At 39.1% G+C, this 24863-nt stretch overlaps 1 protein-coding gene across 1 annotated transcript in view; it reads right to left on the bottom strand.

Annotated features, from left to right (window-relative positions):
* slc1a7a (solute carrier family 1 member 7a) overlaps positions 1-21985 on the bottom strand; it is a gene marked incomplete at both ends in the record, with an annotated part of 29939 nt that extends 7954 nt beyond the window's left edge. Inside the window, 5 exons of the mRNA XM_079229737.1 lie at positions 245-476; positions 981-1023; positions 4030-4245; positions 13503-13582; positions 21845-21985. Coding sequence (XP_079085863.1) covers positions 245-476; positions 981-1023; positions 4030-4245; positions 13503-13582; positions 21845-21985 — 712 coding nt within the window. The remainder of the gene's footprint in view (positions 1-244; positions 477-980; positions 1024-4029; positions 4246-13502; positions 13583-21844) is intronic.
* Between the last annotated feature and the right edge of the window lie 2878 nt (positions 21986-24863).

Raw genomic sequence — 24863 nt, 5'->3', positions numbered from 1 at the left:
CATTCATGAATTTTTAAATGCATCAATCATACACATCATGACACATTTAACTGTGTAAATTGATGAGTGTCATCATTTTGTTCCCCGCCTTCCTCATGGGAGTGCAACACCTTCTAAACCAATTCTATTCAAAGATTTGGTTGCCAAGACTCCAATTATGCAATTTTACATATGTATGTATGTATGTGCATTGTGCATGTTACTCTGTGGAGGTGTGTGTGCAGGATCCATGGCGACTGCTTACCCATAGTAGCGGAAAAAATGACAATCCCCAGCACATTCATGCCTTCGCTTGTACCGGGGGAGGTTTTCATGATGACGTCAGGTGGCGGCGTAAGATCCAGGGAGAAATTCTGGATGTCTGTGCCGTTGTCATCTTGGATGCCGTAGATGTAGACCCTGCGTGTGGTGGTCTCATCCAAGAGCTGAGCCACCGTTGGTTTGAAGATGAGCTCGGGGACTCTCTGGGTTCGATACTTGAAACCAAAACACAGCACAAGCCCAAGATCAGCAAAGTATTTATGACACCAACAGATGTGTCATGAGATGTCCAAAGCAGTAGAATGGGATCACGTTTAAATGAACTTACAGTAGTAAATGACCATAAACACAATAGACAGTGTGTTATTTCATTAACTATGTTTCTATGGTATTTTCTAATAAAGATGATAGCACTTTTTATAATGTACTTTCCTGTGTACTAAATAACATACATTTTTACAATGCATCTAAAGCAAAGAATTGCTTGACACATCGTAAATACACTTACTTGCTTTCTTGTAGAAAGTTAGATAGTAAGATGTCTAAATAAGAAGCTATCAGCAGCAGCCAGTTAGCTTATCTTATCTTAGCATAAAAACTGGAACTAATCAGCTAGCCTGTTTTCACATCACCTCCATATTATTGAGGCTGTTCTTTGGGTTCTGAACATCATTTCAGATTTTTCTTTCTTTGTCTTTGCCTTCAACTTGTTTACTTACCTGTTGGAAAGTAGCTTGAACCAGATTGGCTGGAAACATGTTGCTGGGGAAGAAAATGTTGAGATTTTTTAAAAGTCCCTCAGATATGACTGTATATTTTATATATATTTTCAAAGTATAGTTTCAAGTAAGTGAATGTCAGGTCACATTCAATAAAAACAAGAACATTCAATAAAACCATATGACATATGGAAAAATAATCATTCATTTTCCACATGAAAGTAAAGTAGTTTGTACAGTCAGTCACTGTGTTTTGCCTTTTTGATCTTGGCTAATGCAAATCTTCACAATCTTCATTATCTTCCACACTGACAGCTCCTTTGATAGTAGGAAGGCTACTAACCGTAACCCCACTCTTTTAGCCATAGCTCAGCCAAGCATAATTAGTGCTCTGTAAGCCCAGGGGCAGCAGAGAAGACTCGATGATAAATGAGCAGGAAGCAGTGAAACCTGAAGATGCACGAGCAGGTGGATTCTAGAAACATGGGAGTTAATGAGTTAATATATATATATATATATTATATATATATATATATATATATATATATATATATATAAATTGCATACCCAATATATATATATATATATATATAGAAATTGCATACCCAATATATATATATATATATATATATATATATATATATATATATATATATATATATATATATATATATATATTAACTCAGATTTGACTCATCCAAAGTTGAGTCCTTTTTTTTTTTGGTGGCTCTCTATTGGCCGGCCGCCACTGCTAATTACACGGAGAAGAAACTAACCATGACTCAAATTGAAGATGATTCACACAACGAGACAAACCATTTCATCACAGTTGGAGAATCTGAGAATACACTGCTTAATACACTTAATGCATCTTGACCACATACTGGTGCACTGTTGTACTTTCCCATTATCATGCTTTGCAAGATCTGGCCTGCTCATCAGCTGCACATGTACTAAAAACCTGTACTGAACACTTAATGTCTTTACTCCTAATAACAACTTATACAACACCAATGTGGACACAGTGGGAACCCTATAGAACTCAATAACACAGTAACACGAGTAGCAATGCACAAACACAGTGCAAGTTTCCATTCATGCCGACCTCTGGAGGCTGCAACTAAAAACTATTAAATGAAGGTTGACTCCAATATTGATTTTAAATTGAATGCAAACTTAATGCATTTCTGATAATAAATAGTACTTTGGTCGAACTCTTTTACTAAAACAATACAATCATTATTTTAGAATTACAAAGGACCTACAAAACAGACAATGAATGAACAGTGGCTTTGTTATGCATTCAATGGAGTGCAGGCACCTTTTGTTTGTGGTGCAGACTGCTGCCGATTACTAACTGCCGGCTGTTGAATACGATTCAGTTTGTAGCGTTCTTAATGCATAGAAGAACAGATTCAGCATGACATTAGTACTGGCTATAAATCCCACAACAACACAGAACTCAGATAATAACCAAATTACAAAGTCTATTTCAGACACAGAAAGATTTAAAGGCATATTGTGTTCTACAGGTTATGCATTCAACAGAGTGACTTAAAATACAAATGGCGAAGATATATGGGGACAATAAACTCAGGGGACTGTAGTCAGTATGCTGCATGGATTTGACCACATAACCACTCAGCAGCCTATTCCGTGTCTGAGCAGGCTAATGAACCACTCTGACCCCAGTGCCCCTAATCCATCCAAGTATACACACATATTCATGCTAACTGTGCTCATTATGCATACTTACACACATACACACACGAATGCAGACAGTTGGGACCATTTGTGAGTGTACCGATATAGTATGCCTGCATGATAGATAAAGGCTGTAAAGAAGCTTTACGAGATAAATCCAAAGCACAGCTGTGCTCTGTAAGATGCACGCACGCACGCACGCACGCACGCACGCACGCACGCACACACACACACACACACACACACACACACACACACACACACACACACACACACACACACACACACACACACACACACACACACACACACACACACACACTTAGAACCCGTGAATGTCAGAGTTCACCTCTGCCACATGATCAGTACATAGTTGGATTCCGTGGCTTGGCCAGTTTATTACTCCCTCTTTTTAAATTCTGATTGAATTTATTCTTTGTATGATTCGATTTTGTGATGAAAAATACAGATCAACATTTTTAATGACAAAACATTATTTATTTCTCAATCGTTCGTGGTTCATTGAGCATTTGTGATATACAGTACCATGGATTTTGAGTCAACAGCTCGGTAGCTTTCTGTGGTGCATGCTATAGACTTTAGCCCACTGACCGACTGTCACACTGACACAGCGGCTCTCAGGGCCTCACCAGCGTGTTTCTCACTGTACTGCTGACCCAGGTTCACCTCAAACACACTCACTCCATCCTTCAACAGCACTAATTAGCTTAGCCCAATAACCCATTGGCGTATGAGGCTCCAGGCTTTGCGCTTTGACCTCAAGCATTACTCCCACTTTAGTCCACGTGAAACAGCACTGATCTGGAAATGGACATGTCCCATCCACCGTATTATGAAACTGTCTTCAAGGTGCTGTGCAGGTTGAAGGTTACAAGGAGACACTTATATTTACTCTCAGTTCTCATAACATACAGTGTTTTCATTATCTGCTTTAATATGTGCTGAAGTCGATAACTGAATTTGCAATTTTTACAAAATCCATTTTCCCAAGACCCAAGCACATTGCATTGTATTTAATTGAAACATGTACATTAGAAAAGATAAATTATCTTTTTATTTCCCATGTTATCATTCATCTTGCAATAGCCACAGATTTATTTCATGGGCTCTAGGAGATCAATATCATTAAACATTTAGTTTTTTTTGTACACCTCCAACACATAAAAGATAAACAAGAAACTCCAAAGAATAAAAAAAAATTAAACCATCATATTCCCAAATTCTTTAAAACTATGGCACTCTTTCATTTTTGAAATGACACTTTCCTATGTAGATGATTTCCTCTGAGTTAACATGTCATAGGAGATACATGTCAGTCTCTTACCGGATGAGATCCAGCAGAGCGTCAGCAGAGCTGGTCATCGGCTTCTTGCTTTCCTCAGAGTCCTCCTTCTGAGCGGCTCCACCTGGGTGGATGATGTACACCATGACGATGCCCACCACCACGGCAACAAAGGTGGTCCAGAGGTAGTAGGAGATGGTCATGATGCCCAGGCGGCTGGAGCATTTGGCATCCAAGGCAGCCAGACCCGACATCAAACTGAAGTATGGAGAGCAAGTGGAGACACGCAAAGGCACAGACAGAAACAGTAGGGAGACAAAAAGACAGGGAGGTAGAGGTTAATGTTTGAAATTGAGAAGGACTTTGTAAAATCACTGCTAAAGAATTTTTTTAGTTCGGCCTCAGTTTTCAGGGGGTTGTTTTGAAAAGACTGGATACAACAATATAAGTGACACTACATTTCAAAATTAAACTGCAGGTTAATGAATATATTACTGACTTATAGGTTCACAAGGTTAGACTTCACAAAGGTGTCACAGTGCATTATGAGGAAAACAAACCACCTAGATTCAAAAGACTGTTGATTTTTAAACTGATTATTATAGTGAAACATTAGAGAATAGCATTCAAGTTCAACATAACATATTTTATGTATGGATGTATGAGCAAGCCTTCCATCGAGGCTGTGATTAAGCGTAAGAACATACTTTGACATGATGGGACCATTTAACAAAACAAAATAAGCCTATTTCCAACCAGATATGTCTTTATAAGATACGGGCAAGGGAATCTATGACACCTGGATAATGACAGAAAGAAGAATGCATCAAATGGAACAAAGTTACTCCCCAAATCGTCTGTCTCTTTGTCATTTACTCCTCTGTAATTTGTAAAATTTGAGATCAAGCCATTCAGAGCTTTGTACCCACGGAAAGCCTGTGCTGTAATCATAACCTTGATAAACAGAACATAATCATTTCTGCTTTGAGTAATTGTTCAGATATTAATTTTTGCTGCCCTTATGAGGTGACATTTGCCGTAAATAAAAAAAAAGAAGAAGCATTCATACAACACTGCTTAATGTAGAAATGCAGCATATGTCATTTGAGCGAAGGTGTTTAAATGGAGGCCCAGCAGGAAGTTGAAGCCAGTGAAAGTAGGAAGAGAGAGAGAGTTGAGAGATATTAACGCGGCCTCTTGAGCTGATTTTCTCCCTGTTCAACAGGTAATCTGATTCAATTTGGCGAGTGTTTGAATGGGGCTGCTGAGTCTTTTCTTGCAGTCTCTGCCTGCGCTCCACCTCAGCTTGCCATCCCTCCATTTATCAAATCTGAAATGTCTGGCTTTCACAGTCACATTGGGGATGAGTCTGCTCAATGTTTACATCTTTAAAAAGAGGGAAATCCTGTTTGCCAGCCGTTTGCTACATACACAGTTTTGATTGATGTAAAAAAAAGTGGGGCCACCAGGGTGTGAACATTTTTGTGATAGCAGCCCATCCTTTAACCCACAAACAGTATGCTGAATCATGAAAACATTTGATTTCCCATTTTTTTTGTCTCCAAGTATAACATTTGTTTCAGCAGGAACAGTGGCTCTCTGCATGAAGCCAAACAGTCCTAATTAAATTTTCCCACATCATTAAAGCAAATCTAGACCAGGGCCCCATTCCTCGTACCTAGTTCAACAAAGTTGATCAAATGTCCTATTATCCAGCTTAAATTAGTGAAATGATTGACGTCAGGCTATGTTGGTTTCTTTAAGGCTGAATCGCCCTCAAACAGTCTCGTTCATTCGAACCAGACGTCAGTCCTCTGGATAATTGTGCGTGCACGCTCCTCTTCAAAAGGGGAAAGAGTCGAACACAGATTTGATGATCTTCAAACGATACAATGGCAAATAAAATCAGAAAAAGAGCGTCTCTTTTCTCCGTGGAGGAGCAGGAGATGATCATGACTACATATAATGAATTTAAGACCATAATCATGGCAAAGTCTAATGGTGCGTTCACATCCAAAGCGTAGCGAATTTTCGCAACACTTCCTGTTGTGAACGCAGTATAACGCCGCCTCCGCTGGTCGGGCTAGAATCACATAAGCATCGCAAAATATCAGACAAGTTAAATGCGTAAGTGTTGGAAAAATTGATCAGCTAATTTTAAGTGCCTCATCCCCCAAATCAATCAGATTATATTTATTTAAATGTGCCTGCTGGCAGCAGTATACACATTGATATATACTTGTGAGGATATATGTACTGTATGCGTGTATGTATCATATATGTGTATATACATGTATGTGTAGATTACCATATAACTAGGAGTTTGAATATGTGTATGGGCGGATCAGTACGTATGTATTATTCATAATCAGAAATTCAATCAATTGAATTAGTGAAAGGAAATTGTGTGTGATTCTCTGTACTCTTATCATGAGTCCACCTTAATCATTTTCTACAATAATGATATGTATGGTGTACTAATAACACTGTCATATAATTATGAGTGCTTTCAACACATCCATACGTTTCTTAAGCGCTAAATAAACGTTACGAACAGCACGCCATGCAGCGGCTTTCCCGATGTTCTCCACATCGCTGACACAGTACAAACATGTACCACTCGCAAAAAAGCTCTAGTCTGTGAGACACTGTGATCCAGTCTGCATACAGTATGTGATCCAGGCGATGCTCTGCTGCGCCGTGTGGTGTTCAATGTACGGCTCGAGAAGGTCTCGTAAATGATTCCTTGTCGGCAGAATCAATAGCACTCGTACAGGAAGTCATGATGATGTGATACCGGATCTTGGCGATCTGGAAGAACTCTCTCCCTATAAAACTAATATAACTAATATCGCTCCTTCATCAATGAGGAAGTGAGCTGCCTTTTTTGTCCGGAGGAGTGGCCATCTTATCCAGTGAATTTCAGTGGGATTCAAAGGGATTCCGATGTGTTGCTATGGTGATTTATCCAAACTTGCTTCGTGGAACCGAAAAGCCTGACATGCATCATCTTATCCTGAAAATTATCCAGCAAACTCAGTAAACCAGGTACGAGGAATAGGGCCCAGGTCGGACATCCGCTTTGACAGAAACGCTCTTGAAATTCACTACCGAGGGTGCACCACCTACGTCTGTGTGTTTGTTGCTAGAACCGAGTGATGTGACTGGATTTACAACATGAGAAAGATAGACAGCTTGTGTAAAAACACCTTGTCCCATTTGTTTTATCAGACAACCAGTGCAGCTGCAGCACTGATCATGTCGGGGCTTGTCCTGGTCTGGTCAGGGATTAGACGACCTCCAGCAGGAAAATCAAAACGTTGAAAGTAGAAAGTCAAGCGGAGGTAGATTGATGGCACAACAAAACATCAATCTTCTCGGAAACTGTTTCAACTGAATTATATGTCCAGATGTTTGATGCAGAGTTTTTACTGCAGCTCTTTGGGAAACTAGAAACTGCAACCCGGAGGTCAAAAAGGGGGGAAAAAATTACATTCGCTTTTGTAGGGATTTACCTCCTCCTCCCCTTCCTCCTCCTCCTCCTCCTCCTCTTCCCTACTCTGTTCATTTATATCTGATGATGATCACAGTCAAGAAACGTATTTTCTTCCCATGAGCTTTTGAATGTGCCACAGTCTTGTGAGTCGGCAGCATGAAGCTGTGAATCTGATAAAAAACGTAAGAGTTAACTGATAAAACACATCAGTAAATTTAATTTAATTGACAACTGTTTATTAAACCGATAACGTTTTCTTTTTAGGACAAATTATTAAAATGAGTTGCTGATTCATCAGTGGATTACTATAAAGTTTGAATTAAGCAATTTAAGCATTTGTCTTAATGGGTTCTGTATTTGACTCGCCTGCATATACTATTAAGAGTGTTTTGTTTTGAATATCAAGTCCCCTGACACATGTTTAGACACACACCCTTTAAAACTGGCTACAAGACAGGGAAACAAAATATTGTAATGCATCACACCTGCTGTCAGATACGTGGACAAGCCTGTGGATAAACGCCATGAAACATTTAAAAATATTATACGCCATACTATAAATGTATTATGTAGCCAATGGCTCCCGAACATTTTGCTTTGTGACTCTTTTCACCTGCACTTGATAAACTTGGCCAACAAGTAGTCCGCACTAACAGAGTGAACTAACACTCACTCCCTGTGGTTCTATTTTAGGTCCCCACCATCCTGAGCTACATGTCTGTCTCTTTAGCCGCTAAATGCTTCACTATGTTCACCAGTTGTTCCAGCCCATTCATTCCCAAGGCGTCAAACACGCTTTCCCCCTTATTCCCCTATTGGCGCACAAGGCACTCCCTAACTTCTTTATGAGGCGCACTACTTTGTAAATCTGTTATTGTACAGCAAGAGAAAATGATCCCGGGGGTTTGAGAGACTTAAGACCAACCATAGTGTTTTTTTTTTAATTCACAACATTAACCACGTGTTTATTGCGACCGTAGTGGAGTGTCATAGTTTGAAGTGCTGGGCCACCCAGTGTGTTAGAAAGTGACCCAATTGTCATGACCAAGTGTCAGTGTGTCAGGAGTTGGGATGAAAACGTGTTAATCTGTTTGCTGTTTGGTGCTTAGAATAACAGCTTTTAAATTAAGTTATGTCTATTTGTGAACCCTCATCACAGGTTATGGCCTGGGAAAGAAATACAAAATGAAAGAGGAGTCACAAATAATAATATTTTTCCTGTCCATTTCATTATCTAATGATCCCGACCTTGACTTGGAAACCAAGGTGTGTACTGCTTGGAGCTGGAAGATCATCATAAAGAACACCCGTCAGGTGTCGTTGTCTCCCGTCACCCTGAGATGGGACCCGGTCCTTGAAAATATTGTCTTACACGTAACTGGTCCGTGGCGCAAAAAAGGTTTGGGACTGCTGGACTAGATGGTGTAGAGGACAAATGCATAAGATTATGATTCGCTAAACCTGCTTGTGTGGAGTCTGTGTTCCACCACAGTCCATGACGTTGGTCTCATGATACATTTTTTTTCTAAAGATAGATTTGATTTTGTAGCAAGTAACAAAAGTTTCAGGGGAAATGTATCGGAGTCAAGGTATCAGTTTTCTTTGCAAAATGTAGTGAAGTAAAAGTAAAAGTCAACAGAAATATAAATAGTAAAGTAAAGTACAGATATCCAAAAAAACGACTTAAGTGCAAATAACGAAGTATTTGTACTTCGTTACTATACACCACTGGTTACCACTGGTCTTAGCTGAAGGAGTTTCTGGTGAACCTGTTTGCCGTAAATCTTTTCCTCTGATGTTGCAGTAAATCAGACTTGATGACAGGCATTACGATTATCCACCATTACCGTATAGAAATGGCCAATCTTTTCGCTTATGGTTTGCCTATGTAGGTCACATAATAGCATCAGTATTACATGGAGTCTGTTTCATAACTAGCTAAACATTGCGTGTAACTAATTAGTTATACATCGTCCTCTTAAACCCTAAAACTGAGTGACTGTTATATAAAACTGTAAATCATAGGTTGTTTAAGATTTTTTTTATAAAACCCCCTAACTGCTGTATTTGGATGTATTGAACACCATAAGTGATATACAAGTGAAATATATGGTTTAGTACATGAGAAAATTCAAATAGCATTCAAATAGCCCAAATGGGCCCCAATGAAACCTCGCCTGAATTCTCTGAACTAAACCCTCTCTAACTTTGTTTTGCTTCACTTTATCAAAGTCAACCTTTGCAGAGAGAATGTTCACATCCTGTGCTATGATTTGGGTTAGAGTTAGACCTTACAGCTGCATCATTCCAAAGAAATAATCATCCTGAAAGTGCTTTTTTTCTAGGTGGACCTGAAACCTTTGAATTATTTCCGTGTGCCATCTTCATTTACTCTTTACCAGTGACATATAGACTGATATTTACACATCTGAACAAAATCTCGAATGTGTACCTATTATTATAATACCAAAATGATTCAAATAGTACTAGTGGTTGCAGAGATACACCTTTTTTAGTTTGGGTATGCAATTTTTGAGCAGAAGCCTAAAAATAGGTTGGTTTTCTATTGGTTAAACTGAACTCAGATCATCTTACAGTACAACCAACAATACAAATTAGGCTGCATTGAGCTGAAGAGACACACATATCCTAACCTGCACCTCACAGCCTGGCAACTAACCATCACAATGTGACTTGATGAGCGCTTGGCTTGTGCCCAAACGAGCCCTCTTGTTAAGAGTTAAGAGAAAAAGAGTATAAGAACTTAATTTTGAAGCTGAGTCTTTAATGCTCTCTTCATTAGTGCTGTCTCACAGTAGCACATATTCACAGACAGGATATGTGTGAGGATGGAAAATAGACAAGACCATTCACCCAAAACATTATTAAAACAACCCCTTCAACAGGTGTAAACAGGATGCCCTATGAAATAAAAAATAGAACTCAAATAAAAAAGTTAACCTATATTTTAATTAGAAATATATATATATATATATATATATATATATATATATATATATATATATATATATATATATATACATACACATTTCTCAAAACCTTATTAACAACCTGCATCACACGCCCACTCAAATCAGTCTTCTAATGCTCTTTTTACATGCCATGTATTTGTTCTTCACTGTGTGCGACGGAGCATTTAGCTTACAGCCATATAAGCAGATAATGACAGTCAAGTGGACATGCAGATAAATAGTGAAACACAACTCTGTTCTTTACCAAAAAACACTCAAAACAAAGTATTTATTATTAAAATATATTCTTTTAAAATTCTAGTTCTATTTAGTATGTGAAAAAAAAAGAAACCTGAAACATAAGGAGGCGGGAAATGGAGTGGCCATTGATTCTGCATGACGTGTACATGGGATAATCTGGTTTCTGCTTTGGCTGGTGCGCAGATGGTGCTAGGAGGGGAAAAAAATAGGGACAGGCAGACTATAGGGCTGGGGCGGATATTCACCCATAGATAAGCCCTACTGTACCATGCACCATGTCAGCCAGCCCGGCGGTCTTTGCATCCCAATCTAGATACACTCTGCAGTCATTTGTTGGTATGGCAGAAGAGAAAGACAAAGAGAGAAATGCAGGATATCTCGCAAGACTGTATTATATGCCTGTGGATGGATTGACGTGTATGTGAGGTTTACAAAGATATGCAGATATGCAACAAATCATCTCTGGATGGATCGGAGTGGATAGAAAGGCCAACCGCCGCCATTGTCCATTCTTACTTAAAACAAGTCAAGGACACCAAGAACACAAAGAGTGTTTCAGGCTTAACAGAAGCTTCAGCAGCCTGTGGGATGTTTTCTCTGATTGCTTTTACATTCCCATGTGCTGAAATGATGTTTAACCTGGCTGGGTTTGGCACCCTGCCTACATGCATGTTTCAGATTAGATGTTATTAACCTCGCTTGTCCTCACGTGCCTCATGTTTGGCAGGAAACCTGCACTGAAGTGATCTGCCCTGAGTCTGTGAAACTGGGAGAGTGGACCACTAGCATGAATAAATACAGAAATAAGGAGTCTTACTACCCTCTACCTTTTGTTTAAACAACATAAATTAGGACAGAAAGACACACATTCCAGAGACAGACACAGACGCACAGAATGATAGAGACAGAGAGACAGGCAGAGGGAGGCAGAGGGAGACGGACAGAGTGACGGAGGGAGGATTAACTTCTCATCCAGTCTTTGCTGTTGCATAGATTGTAAGTAGCTTATTGCACAAAGCACCCAGCATGTAACCGGTGCGTTTGCATGATTTGTTTTGGGAGTTTTTGTGTGTGTGGTGGACATCACTGACCTCATGCAGGCAACTAAGAGCTTTGGGCCTAAAATAGTCAAAAGGGAAAATCTGGCAGACTCTACGCTTCTAAGAATGCATCCAAAGCTATAAAAGGGCAACAGGTTTTCTTCCATATACGCATTACCCTTTAATCCTTGATATTGAAAAGGTAATTGGGTGCAGAAAAAAAACCTCATCTAGGTTGTGTTTTTCATCTACATCAATCGGCATCCAGTCATTTTGCCAGCTGTCTGGCCCCCCCTGTCTCCTTACCAGCCCTCTCTGTTAGCGCTGCTTGCGTGTTGTTCAACCTACTCCGTCGCTAATGTTGCGGCTGTTAAACGGTGGATAAATTGTTTTGAGCCTCACAACCAACTGAAGCAGCAGTGAGATGGCCAACATGTTGTACAGACTGTAACTGTTTATTTGTGACTACGGTCTAAGAGCCTTCAGTGGACACACGCTCAGCGCTTTCAAGCTGAACTGCTGATCTTTTTTAATCCATTTTATTCAATCTTAGCTTATTTCTATCTTCTATTCTATTCTCTTTTAAATCCTATGTCTTTTTATCTGGACTTGTGTTTCTTTTATATCTTGTCTTAACCTTTTTGTTAGTATTTCTTGCGTAAAGCACTTTGAAGGTGCTTTACAAATACACCAGCCTAATCTTAATTTATTAAAGTAATTTCCTACACTCTCCAGAACACCTTTACAATAAGACTACTCTAAACTTGTGACTCTAAGTCGAAGGTGGTTGTGGAACAATATTCAACTAACCAACCAACGTTTGGTGAGTGACCTGTTTCTGTCCTCAATTAGCACAAACAAATGTGTTGCAAAGTGTCTCTAAGGCAAGATAAAAAGCACAAACTAATTCACATTAATATCAGGAAATGTCTTTGTAGCGGCAATCTTGTCTCCGTCCGGTAATCCCTATTACCACTACTGTTACAGTCTGTGTGTGGGCAATGAGCTTGATGCGTAATGAATCTTCAGAGGCAGTTACTCCATTTGAAAAGTTTACTCAACAAAAAATAAAGATACAATAATCATTGAGTGCTCAACTGGGCACAACGGTCAAAAAACTGTCTTGCTCCGCAGACTGATTAACCTCAACTGAGCGATATAGGCTCTGACGTAGTCAGTAACGTAACTTAAAGGAGCATTTCAACACACTTTTATAAATCACTAAACACATATTATTAAAGTCTATTATGGCTCTTACTGTCTTATTATGGGCTCTAATTTCTCAAATGGCTACACTCTCTGCTATTCAGTGTAGTACAGGGCTCTTCATATAAGGTCAAACATTCATAATCAATTATTTTCTGACGTTACTACAAAGTAAAACACTTCATTCTGCTGCGCTGTCTCAATGCTCTCAGCAGAATATGCAATTCACTCTCAGGCTTTGTTTCATCTATTCAAAATAAAAGGTGAGGCGTGTAGGATTTCTTAGATGGCATATTTGAAAAAGAATATAGTGCTTTCTGCTAAGTTATTTGGCAAAATAATGCATTACACTCGACATTATATATATCATCGGTGACCTATAGGTGACCAGTGACAGATAAGTCCGCTTTGTAGTTCAGTTCACTTTAGTTTAATTTGGTTCAAACCATTTCAGCATAGACAATCATTACAATAAAACTGCAGAACATCGACAGCAGCTGATAGTGATACACAATTTCAAAGCAAATGTATAATTCTTACCTGGATACGACGAGAGGCAAAATTAACATTTTCAACATCCTCATCAGCAGCTCTCCGGGAAACTGGAAGTACTTCACCTCCTGCAAGTGACAGAGTAAAACACACTGTTATATATATTTATATATATAACAGTGTGTTTGTGTTTTTTTTTGTCTGTTTATGTTTCCGCACCACCAAATGTGGTGTGAGTATATCGCTCACTATGGTGACCTGCATTATTCCAGGTTTTTATTAATTAGAATCAGAATCAGAAACCGTTTATTTGCCAGGAATGTTTACACAAACGAGGAATTCTTCTAGGCGGAAGGTGCATACATTAGACATGAGACGTTTGACGAGACAAACAACAATCAACAATCAACAGTGCAATGATCATAAATCAAGTATAAGATAAAGTGCTCAGACAAACAGATAACGTTAATGTAAATGTATGTAAAAGTGACATGTGTGTTTAAGTTAAAGTGTATGTTAAGTGGCATGAGTGTTTAAATATGAAGTGTGCAGGGTAATTAGGTATCTGTAATGCAATGTGCTCATGGCTGTGGAGTTTTTTTCTCCACTGGCACAACATCAGTTGTCTAACAATCACTGCGCCACCATAATATTAAACACATTTAAATGAGTTTGACTGGCTGGTCAGTTCTATTTGCGTGATTGAGTTTCTTATTTGAAAACTCTCTAAAACAGCTCATGCATGCCAGTGTTCCACAGGCATCAATCCTGAGCACTCATTTATTGATAGAGATATTATTAAATATTTAACATAATTATGTTCATGATGCAGAACTGGACGATCCTTAACCCATTCATTCTGTTATTAAACATTGTCCTGCAAGATTTTACTGTTCACAAAAAAAAGTTTGATCCTATGAAGAGGCACAAAATAAGGGTCGATCTTATTTTCTTGTAATTGTTGATACTTTGAATGCACATATTTGCTTTATTGCCTGGGGTTCGATGAGGAGATCGAAGCCACTCTCAAATCTGTATGAAGCTGGAGTCAGCAGCCCCTTAGCTCAGCACAAAGAAATGACTCATCGGAAAGCAGCCAGCCAAGCTTTGTCCAAAGATTAAACACCCTTACTAGCACCTCTAACACTTTATATTCATTTTGGACAAGATTGACAACGTATATATGCATATATATGTATATGTATGTGTGCATATATGTATATATATAATAAAATATCATGCCGATATTTTTCTATCACCTAAACATTATTGCAAAAATATGAAGCTTCTATCAAAACCAGACATCTGCCTAATTTTGTAACTTGTGTAGCTCTGAATGCTGTCTCCAAACTTCTGATAGGAGCTAAGAAAAGAGAGAGAACACATTGTGCAGTGGCTTTCAGTATAGACTTGACTTTTAGATTATCATACTCAAAAACATGAATGGTTCTCCTATAAAAACATTTTTAGATCTACAAAAGCCACCACATATTTGGCCATCTGGCTTTCTGCTGTAAATTCAAGGTCTCAAACTATGCTCTTTGTTGATGAAATAGTTTCTTAGCAACTCGGATGCTGTCTTTTTTCAAACTCTATTAAAAGTATCATCAAAAAAAAAGAGAAAAGGTTCTCATTAGTTGCAAGAATGTTTAGCCTATTCCAAATATCTGGATGGAATATGATCTAACGGCAACTAAAAAAAAACTACTTATTGTCAAAGCAATGAAATAAAAAACAAAGACTCTGTGAGGCTGCATAGCAGTGCTTTAAGCCAAATGCTAAAATCAGCATGCCAACACGCATTCAATCAACAATGACGTGTTAATAGAATATGTTTACCATATTATTATAGTTGTTAAAAATAGTTTGCAACAGTTTGTTCGATGGTTGCTAAACACAACAGACTTGTGTTCAATTAATTCTTCAACAGTCCTAGAAATGAAGGTTTAATTCCACCGTGACCCCAATTACTGCAGCTTATAAGATTTCTTCTACTTCATGAGTCCTTTTAGTTAATTATTCACCAGTGTTTATTATTATTATTATTATTTTCTTTTGGATAAGGACAGTGTCAAAATGGAAGAGAGAGAGAGAGAGGTATGACATGCAACAAAGGTACCAAAGCTCAAAGTGGGGCGTTGCAGTTATATGACATGCGGCCCTATTCATTAGTGTTATATCTAAATTTATTATATAAGTGAGATTTTGTTTGAAATACTGAAAGTTATACAAACTGAAACACACTCCAAATCTCAGTTAGTGCGAGGGGAACAAAAAACAACACCATGGCCAACACACTTGTCACTTTCTCATTACACTTACATTCCACCTTAAGTACTGTTATCTGTTTTGTCTGTGCACTTTATCTTAATTTTATATTCTATTGTAGATTTGATTGTAGATTTCATGCTCCCATTTCTTGCACTCTGTTTATTGTTTAATGTTATGTACCTACCGCCGGGACAAATTCCTTGTATGTAATTCTGGTTCTGATTCTGATGACAAGCAAGTTGTTCACACTTGGTGGTAAGAATGTACTACAAATGTTTCTGACTTTGTCTTCATGCTCCGGCCATTAATGAACACAGTGCTACGCTTCATTATGCTGTTGTCTTTTCCTTAATTGCACCTCATGTGCAGTACACACAAGTAGGCTACTTAAGGCCAACATATGATGTAGCGAAGTACTGACTTTAATCAAAGATTAATGAACATGATTAAGTCTCGTTCTAATAAACACTGTAATTAGAAATGGAGCTTCTTGTTTCTTTTTTCGCCCACTCATCAGCTGCTCCCTCTAAAATTAACTAGAAAACAAAGTTTTGCCTTTTCCCTCTTGCACTGTAATGTAGGGATTGTTCTTTTTTTGGTGGACTTAAGGGACCTGATATCTACCGCCTGTGCGTTAACTACTTAAAATCAAACCCTTAAAGGTCTGGGAGGCTCACTTCTTTCTAACTCAACACCACACACTTGTAGACTTATGCTGCTCAGAACTCAGAAAAAAAACACACTATACTATACTGTATGTTGAGGCAATAAAACCACTTATTTAGGTTTAGGAAAAGACCTTGGTTGACATTACCTTGACTGACTAACGACTCATGTCACTGAAAAATGAGTCCAGTGACAAACAACTCACATGACAAACTGTAAACCTTTAGTTCTAGTTTCCGGCAGCCGTGTGTGGACTATCTCACTATTTGTACTACGTCAGTAGCTTTGACTGTCTAGTAATGACGTGCGCAAGTGTGCTTTATATTGGAGTTAGTTGAAAGACTGGCGCATCAGTATCAGACCAACCGCGGGCATTTGACTGAAAAGTACAACGGAACGTCTCTCAAAGTTGCAGTTCCTACTTTTGAAGTTCCTACCTGTCCTGCATGTTTATTGATGTAAAAATATGTCGCTGTGTAATTGGGTAGCTGGTTAAGGAAAAAAATCTCCGACAGTTATCATCTCTGGAGAAAAGTTATTAGATAAAACATTAAAATGACAGAAAAATGTGGAGGATGCAAAACATTTGCCAGATAATCTGTTTGTCGCAATCAGTCACTTTGGAAGGCTTGGAGGGTGTAATTTGGAAATCTGACCTCCGAGTTGTCTGGAATGCATTAAACCCTTTCTGATGCTGACTCAAGTGACATCAAATGAACTAAATGATCAGACTAAAGGAGTTATACAACTGTATCACATATACAGCAGCACTCCTCAACACCTGTAATACGACAGCCTGAGGCTGTCAATGACCGTTGGTCCCTCACCTATCGACATGCTCTTTGGATGCGCATAGAACAAATCAAGCTCACCAACAGATAAAAAGGTGAAGAGCTCAGAATACAGACATTGCCCTGGTCAACTTTACTTAAAGCTGCAGTGTTCAATAGTTTTATGTTAAGAACTATGTGTAATATGAAAGGTGTCGGTAGTGACAAACCCACAGATAATTATCACCCGGCTGTGCAGCTACCCTCAGCTCTATAGAGTTTAGATTTAGTTTTTCAGCCTGCAACTTTACTGTTTTGATTCAGTCTCATCAGTCTAATTTCATCAACAGCGTTTTCAGCTGAGCAGGCAGCTGTTTTCTGCCAAAAACCTTTTGAAGTATGCTGCATAAAATAGATCCATTTAGAATTAACAAAGGTTTTCCAAACAAGAACAAAATGTCTGCGGGCACTCAGCAAACCAAGCAGGTTAACACACTAGTCACATAGGCGTAAAGTTAAAGAGCATAGATTTAAAAACTTAACAGTTATGTAAGAATAATACGAAAAATATCATGACGTCATGAGGGAAAAAAGGCAATAGGAAAGCAAAACAAAACAAAGGCAAAAAGTACAGAACATTTGTGCAATGAGATGATGGAGCAATAAAAGCTTTTTTGGAGAGACAAAGCTTTTAGGCCAAATGATTGAGTGTGTGTGGAGTGAGGGCATGTTTTGTTAATGCATGAAGTTTGTCTTGCATCCAGCCTTTTGTCAAATCCCTGTGTGCTCAAGTGACATTTTGAGACACGGAATGTGTTACTACCAATAAATGCTGGGATAATGTTAAAACATATATACTTTGAGTGGGTAGAGCAGCAAGGAATCTGGTCATTTAAGAAACAATCCATCTTTGAATGCTCTTGCACTGTTAAATATTGTGAGTGTGAGAGTTACAGAGCACATTTTCTTACACATGTGCTATAATTTATGCTAAATTAATTAACTTAGTTCTGATCTATATTTTCTTGCCGTTTTACTCTTTTATTTCGTTGTCATAATGATTTACGTAAAGAAGTTTCAAGGAAGATGTGGCGCTTAATCAATGCATCTTTTATTATAATACAGGTAGATCAAATCAAGCATTCTGATTGGTTGAGAGTGAGTCACGGGGTGTACTTTATTCAGCCATACAGCTAGTTTACATTTAGAGCATTCCATATCAGTGCGCACTTAAAATAACAGGTAGATTTAAATTGCGCGACCGTTAGTTGTCATTTCAAGCTTGACAGTTACTAAACATGTTTCGTGTGAACTTTGATATTGTAAGGTCCGCAGTAACGACTCGCAGACGTTGGTGTCCTTAACTTGCAGGTTTTTAAAAAGCTGAACAAATGTCTAGCTTGTTAACCACAGTCCCAGCTCACTGTGTTTACATCAACAAAGACAAGCAAACCTGGGCCCCATTTCTCATACGTGGTTCAATAAAGTCGAGCAAATGTTCTATTATCCATCTTAAATTAGCGAGATGATTGACATGATTGAGGCTAAACTTGGTTTCTCCACAGTAGATCCGTGCTGAAACGGTCTCGTTAATTCTAACCAGACGTCAGTCATCTGGATAAATGCGCGTGCCTGTTCCTCTTCAGAAAGGATAGTAATTGAGCACTGACACCACAATGTTTTAACAGTACAATGGCAAATTAACTCAGAGGAACCTCTTTTTACTTCTCCGCTGAGAAGCAGGAGATGATCATGAACGCACATGAGGAAGTCAATACATTAATCATGGCAAAGTCTAATGCTGCATTCACAGCAAACGATTCGCAACATTTTTGCAACATTTTTGGTGTGAACGCAGCTTAACACCGCACCCGCCGCGAGACATAAGCGTCGCAAATATATCAGACGTTAAGTTAAATGCGTCAGAGTTGGGAAAATGTATCGGCTAATTTGAAGTGCTTCATCACCCAAATCAATCAGATTATATTTATTCAAATGTGCCTGCTGGCAGTAGTATACGAATAAATATATACTTATGAGGATATATGTACTGTATGCGCGTATGTATCATGTACTATATATGTGTAAATGCATGTATGTGTAGATTACCATATAACTAGGAGTTTGAATATGTGTATGGGCAGATCAGTATTTATTATTCATAATCAGAAATTCAATCAATTGAAGCAGTGAAAAGAAATTGTGTATGATTCTCTGTATTCTTATCACGATCACCTTAATCATGTTTTACAATAATGATATGTATGGTGTACTAATAACACTGTCATATAATTATGATTGCTTTCAATACATGCATAAGTTTCTTAAGCACTAAATAAATGTTACGAACACCACCGCATGCAACGGCTGAGTCTATACATACAGTGAGATACCGTATGTGAGACGGGCAATGGGCGTGTGGTGATCAATGTCCGCGGCTCGAGAAGCTCTCGTAAATATGATTCCTTGTCGGCAGAATCGATAGCGCTCGTACAGGAAGTCATGATGATGTGAGAACTCTCTCCCTATAGAACTAATATAACTAATATCGCTCCTTCATCAATGAGGAAAGGAGCTGCCTTTTTTGTCCGGTGGGAGTGGCCAGCTTATCCAGTGAATTTCAGTACGCCTACGTGGGAGCAGGTTTAAATTTTTGGCTGTGTTGCTATGGTGATTTTTCTAAACTTGCTTCGAGGAACCGAAAAGCCTGACCTACGTCATCTTATCCTGAAAATTAGCCAGCTAACTCAATAAGCCAGGTACGAGGAATAGGGCCCAGGTACGAAGAATAGGGCCCAGAGCTGTGTTTTACCACCATAAACCAGATCATGTGGGATGATGCAGTGATTTAGCCTTTTGTTAACCACACTGACTTTGAGCTGTGAGCTGCAGAAGTCATTCTTATAAACTGACATTTTCCACTTATATAAGTGTGAGTTTGCTCAAATGCACATTGACTGAGTTGTGTCCATGTATAGACACAGACTGCTGCTGCAGTTATTGGAGTCAGTGCTTTAGCCCTCAACACACAGGCATCAGAATCATCTGAAATGTCCCTCTGTCTTGCTAGAAATTAATTTGACTGCACAGGCACGCTCAAACATTAATGACAAAACCTACAAGCATGTTACATTGTAATCTCACATAGGCGTATACCCAACACCTCCTCCACCTTTTCCACTTTTCAAGCACCCTTTAGCATTTCAGTCACTTTTAATTTCACACACGCTTTCCCCACAAATCAAACATTTGTTAAAATTGTAACATTTTTGTTCACGTCTTTCTTAGTAAATTCAGTCATTATCAAATTGCTTAGATAAATAATCATTATCTGCAGAATTATTCCAACTATTACATTCCACTTCCCATTCAGTCATGTGTAAATGAATTACATAAGTGAACACAAACGGTATGTTGTTGACTTCATGTCTCTGTGAGTGATTGACAACTAATCTCCCCACTGGCAATCCCTTTCCATGGATGCACTGAGTCCAACTGAGAAGCTGTGGGCAATCTGATCGAATGATGAGATACTGTTTTGCACTTTTTGAAAGCAGAAAAAAAAAAAATCTCTTGTCTTTTTCCATTGGGCTTCAGTGTGTCTGTTGCAGCAGACCAATTTACTTTTGAATGAACCAATTTTATGCCATTGTAGGAGCCAGCTCAGTACTGTCACTTGTCAGTGTTTTCTTCTTCTTCTCTCATCAAAAACGTTTTACTGCTGTGTTTCTTTTTACACTCTTCAGTGTGAACAAGGTAAAGACCCTCAACACATTGTCCTGTCTTTCACATGAATGGTCCTATTATGGTGATGAAACCTATACTTTGGTAGAATTAGATGGGCTTTAATAGGCAAAAAGTGCTATTTGATGTGAATTTGTGTGCGATTGAGTGTGTGTACTGTTAATTCTTCCCATTGCAAAGTCTTAAGGGTGCAGTGTGAAGGTGTAGTGGTATCTAGCAGTGAAGTTTGGCAACCAACTGAAACTTCTCAAGTGTGCAAAACATGTAGGAGATCTACGAGGGCCAACGTGAGAATGGCTCTATCTAGAGCCAGTGTTTGGTCTCCCCGTTCTGGGCTACTTTAGAAATAAGGCGGCTTGCTTCGTATAGAGGACCTGCTCCGTATATAAACGGCTCATTCTAAACTAACAAAAACACAAGTCATATTTTCAGTTCATTATATACTGAAGAAAACACAAGTATTTATGTAATATTCCATTTCCGCCTTAATGCTAGGTCAGGGTAAAGGTTGGAGTTTGGCATGTAGCAGTCATGAAGCCTCCTGTGATTTAATGCAAGTTAATACAGTGCCCTCACAAAGATACACGTTTGTGTGTGTTTTGCACAAATCAAATACATGGCACATTGTTCTCCACTTGTTGCGAATGGATCTACATTTGTTATTATTTGTGCCTTAAATGTGTTTGTGTGACTGAACATGTTGATGTATATAGCACATGGAGTGAAGGTAGAAAGCAGATGCAGGAAGCAGGGAATTGTATTGCTTGTATTAGGAGTTGTGGTGTCCAAATACATTATGGATGGCTTTTAAGAAAAACATAGGGGGTACACATGGTTTGGGTGGGGGATAAGGAAGGCAGGAGGGTGGGCAGGTGTGTAGTGTGTATGTGGGAGGGAACAATGCGCCACAATCATCCCCAAGCAAGTTATACAACTGACCTGCTCGGAGAGCTGCTTGCCTCTGAGGAAGAAGCCCAGCAGGCAGCCAATGACCACGGCCAGCACAGAAAGGATGAGCAGTCCGTTCTGCTTGCAGACATTCTTCACCCGCCCCCAAACTTCATCCAGAGCCACTGCCATCCTCCTCCACCACTTCCTCCTCCTGCTTGTCCTGGTCTTGACTGCTAGTTTGCAACCCCCCCGGAGAGAAAACCACCAGAGCAAGCCCCCCCCCCCCCCCCTCCTTTTCTCACTTATTCAGCCATATAGAGCGAGCAGAGGGCCAACAGCCGCCACCACTCCGGAGGAAATAGAAGAGTGTTGAGGCAGCAGGTGGGCCAGGTTAGATGGATGCAGACTGACGAAGGAGTAGGTGGGATTGTGAGAAGAAACAAATGAGAGAGAAACACTTTAAAGAAAGAACAAAAAAAGTTGGGATTTGGTTAACTGAGGGGAAGGAGGGAAGGGGGTGAAAATATAATTAAAGAGGTAGTCGTCCAAAAACAAAGGACTTCAGTTTCTGCGTTCCTCCTACGAACAGCTTCGTTGATTATTCCACATGAGACTAAACGCACCACACACTCTCGATCTCTGTCTATCTGTCTCTCTCTCTCTCTCTCTCTCTCTCTCTCTCTCTCTCTCTCTCTCTTTCTCTCTGTCTCTCTGTAAGTCACCTCCCCCTGTGTCTCTAAACCCCCCCCCCCCCACACATTCCTCCTGGTGGCCAACAGGGGGCTCTGCGACAGCTGGTGGTATTGTCATCAGGGTTAATACTACGATCCTATTAGGCTGTGCTGCACGATTCAGATTTAAGGCAGGATTAGAGAGCTCTTTGAACAATTGGACAGGGGATTGTTCCAGACCACAAAAAAATAGAAAAATAATTTAAAAAATCGCTCAAGTGATGTGAAGTAAATAAAAGCTCAAAAATAATAACAGGGACTTACAATTCTGGTGAGTTGCTGACTTTTTTACAGAGGTACAGCAAACAAAGGTACACACAGAAATAAGCACGAAAACATATACGGCAGGCAAATTGTAAATCTTTAGAACTCAAACTGAAGGTCATTAATATTTCTTAGAGCTCTTCCACAGCACTTAGCAGTCCACTACATACACAGTGCTACACATTGAGAGTACTGAGGGGTTCTGGAGGTAATACTCATGTCAATTTATGCTGAAATGATAATGCTGGCAATGTTTTTATTATTATTATTGGCAACCAATATTTTCAGCATTAACCATAAGCAATTATTTTCCCATGCTTTCTTTACGTCGAAGGCCTCTTCATTTTTCTACATAAGATGAGTTGTACAGCTAATGAAGACGATGCTCCTGTATAGTCAGAAGTGTGTTTGTTTGGCAAAAAAAATAAAAAATCATAGCAGGAATATTAACAACGAAAAAAATATTGCGGTTTAAGAGGACTACCTATATGAAGGTACTTACTAATGAGCAGTGAGGCGAGCCCCCACACCTCCTGCAATTGAGCCAAGCTGACATGTCCTGGACCTGACCCAGTCCACTCAACACACAGAGACGATATCAACCCACTCATCCAACTAAGTAAGATATAAAAAAATATATAAGGCAATTCCGGGATTGTAACAATAATATTTCTGTGCAACTTTAATTTAATTTGAATACATAGGTGCCGCTCATATGTGTAGTGAAAACAATCCAAATCCCTTTATCTTTAATGCTTATTCTTGGACATATTCTATCATTTAAAAGAAAAAAGTAGTTGTCCCAAGTGCCCAAGGAAGATAAGAAAAACTTCCAAGCCAAACGCGTAGATCAATATTGAACATTTCTTCAGACTGTTGCTTAGGAAAGCCCAGTTTTCCATCAAAATAATTAAAACATGTCAGTTGCGTGAACAAATGGGTGAGACCTAATCATTTATAACCATTTATAACCATTTATAGAATAGAGACATTTGTGTATGCATGGAAAGAGATGGCACACAGGGCACAATAACTTCTGGATTAATTGTATCGTTAATGTTGTTGCTTTCTGTTGTTGGGATTTGCTGTGTGTTTGTTAGGATAAGCAGCTCTTTAGTTCCATTGCAGGGTGCTTAATTAGGGCCAATAATGACTGCTGTCTGTTCTGCCTTCTGATTGGGTAAAATGTTGAACAAGTTGTAGATAGCAAGACCGGAATTACTGATATGTTCACTATTAACATTTCGCCAAATGCCGGATATATTAATATATATTTCCTCATTATTTTAAGAGAAAGTTTCATCCAATTTGCATTACATTTTCGACAAAACATATTCATTTGCTGTTTGGAATTTGTTGTATTGAAATTTAAATTCTAAGAGACATCAGCTGCATGTCTTGTGATGACAATGAAATTGAGAAGAGAAGACAGACAGCTGCTTATTGCTCTCCTCCTGTACCTGTCAACATCCAGGGAATGGACATTGAGATGGTGAAATCATACAAGTCGGGGGTTCACCTAAACAATAAACTGGACTGGACTGACAACAAAAATGCATTCTACAAAAAGGCACAAGGCAGACTCTATCTGCTGAAGAGAGTCAGGTCTTTCGGAGTGCACGGAGCACCCTTGAGGACCTTTTTGGGCTGTGTGGGGGCATTAGCCATCTTTTATGGAGTTGTCTGCTGAGGCAGCAGCATCTCGACTGCCGACAGGAAGAGACTAAACAGACATATGGGCCCAAGATCCAGTGAAAGTAGTGAGACAAAAGAGAATGATTGCTCAGCTATCATCCCTGATTGAGATCTCTGCTACCATGAAGGCCACTCTTACAGCCCTATGCAGCTCAGTCAGTGGCAGGCTGCATCCCGCATCCTTCCTTCCTGCCGCTGTCAGACTGCACAACCAACACTGCTCCCAAGATACCAAAACATTTGCAAATTCCTCATTCATTTATTAATTTATTTGCAATATACTTCCACTGTGCATGATCAATAATCTGTGAAACCCACTGTGCAATATAAACAATCATTAAATCAATTTGAGTATGTGTTTGTTTTTCTTGCGTGTT

This window comes from Taurulus bubalis, assembly GCF_910589615.1.
Source record: "Taurulus bubalis genome assembly, chromosome: 1".
In the NCBI taxonomy this organism is placed as follows: domain Eukaryota; kingdom Metazoa; phylum Chordata; class Actinopteri; order Perciformes; family Cottidae; genus Taurulus; species Taurulus bubalis.
Note: the sequence above shows the minus strand (reverse complement) of the source record. Positions and strands in the feature narration are given on the sequence as shown.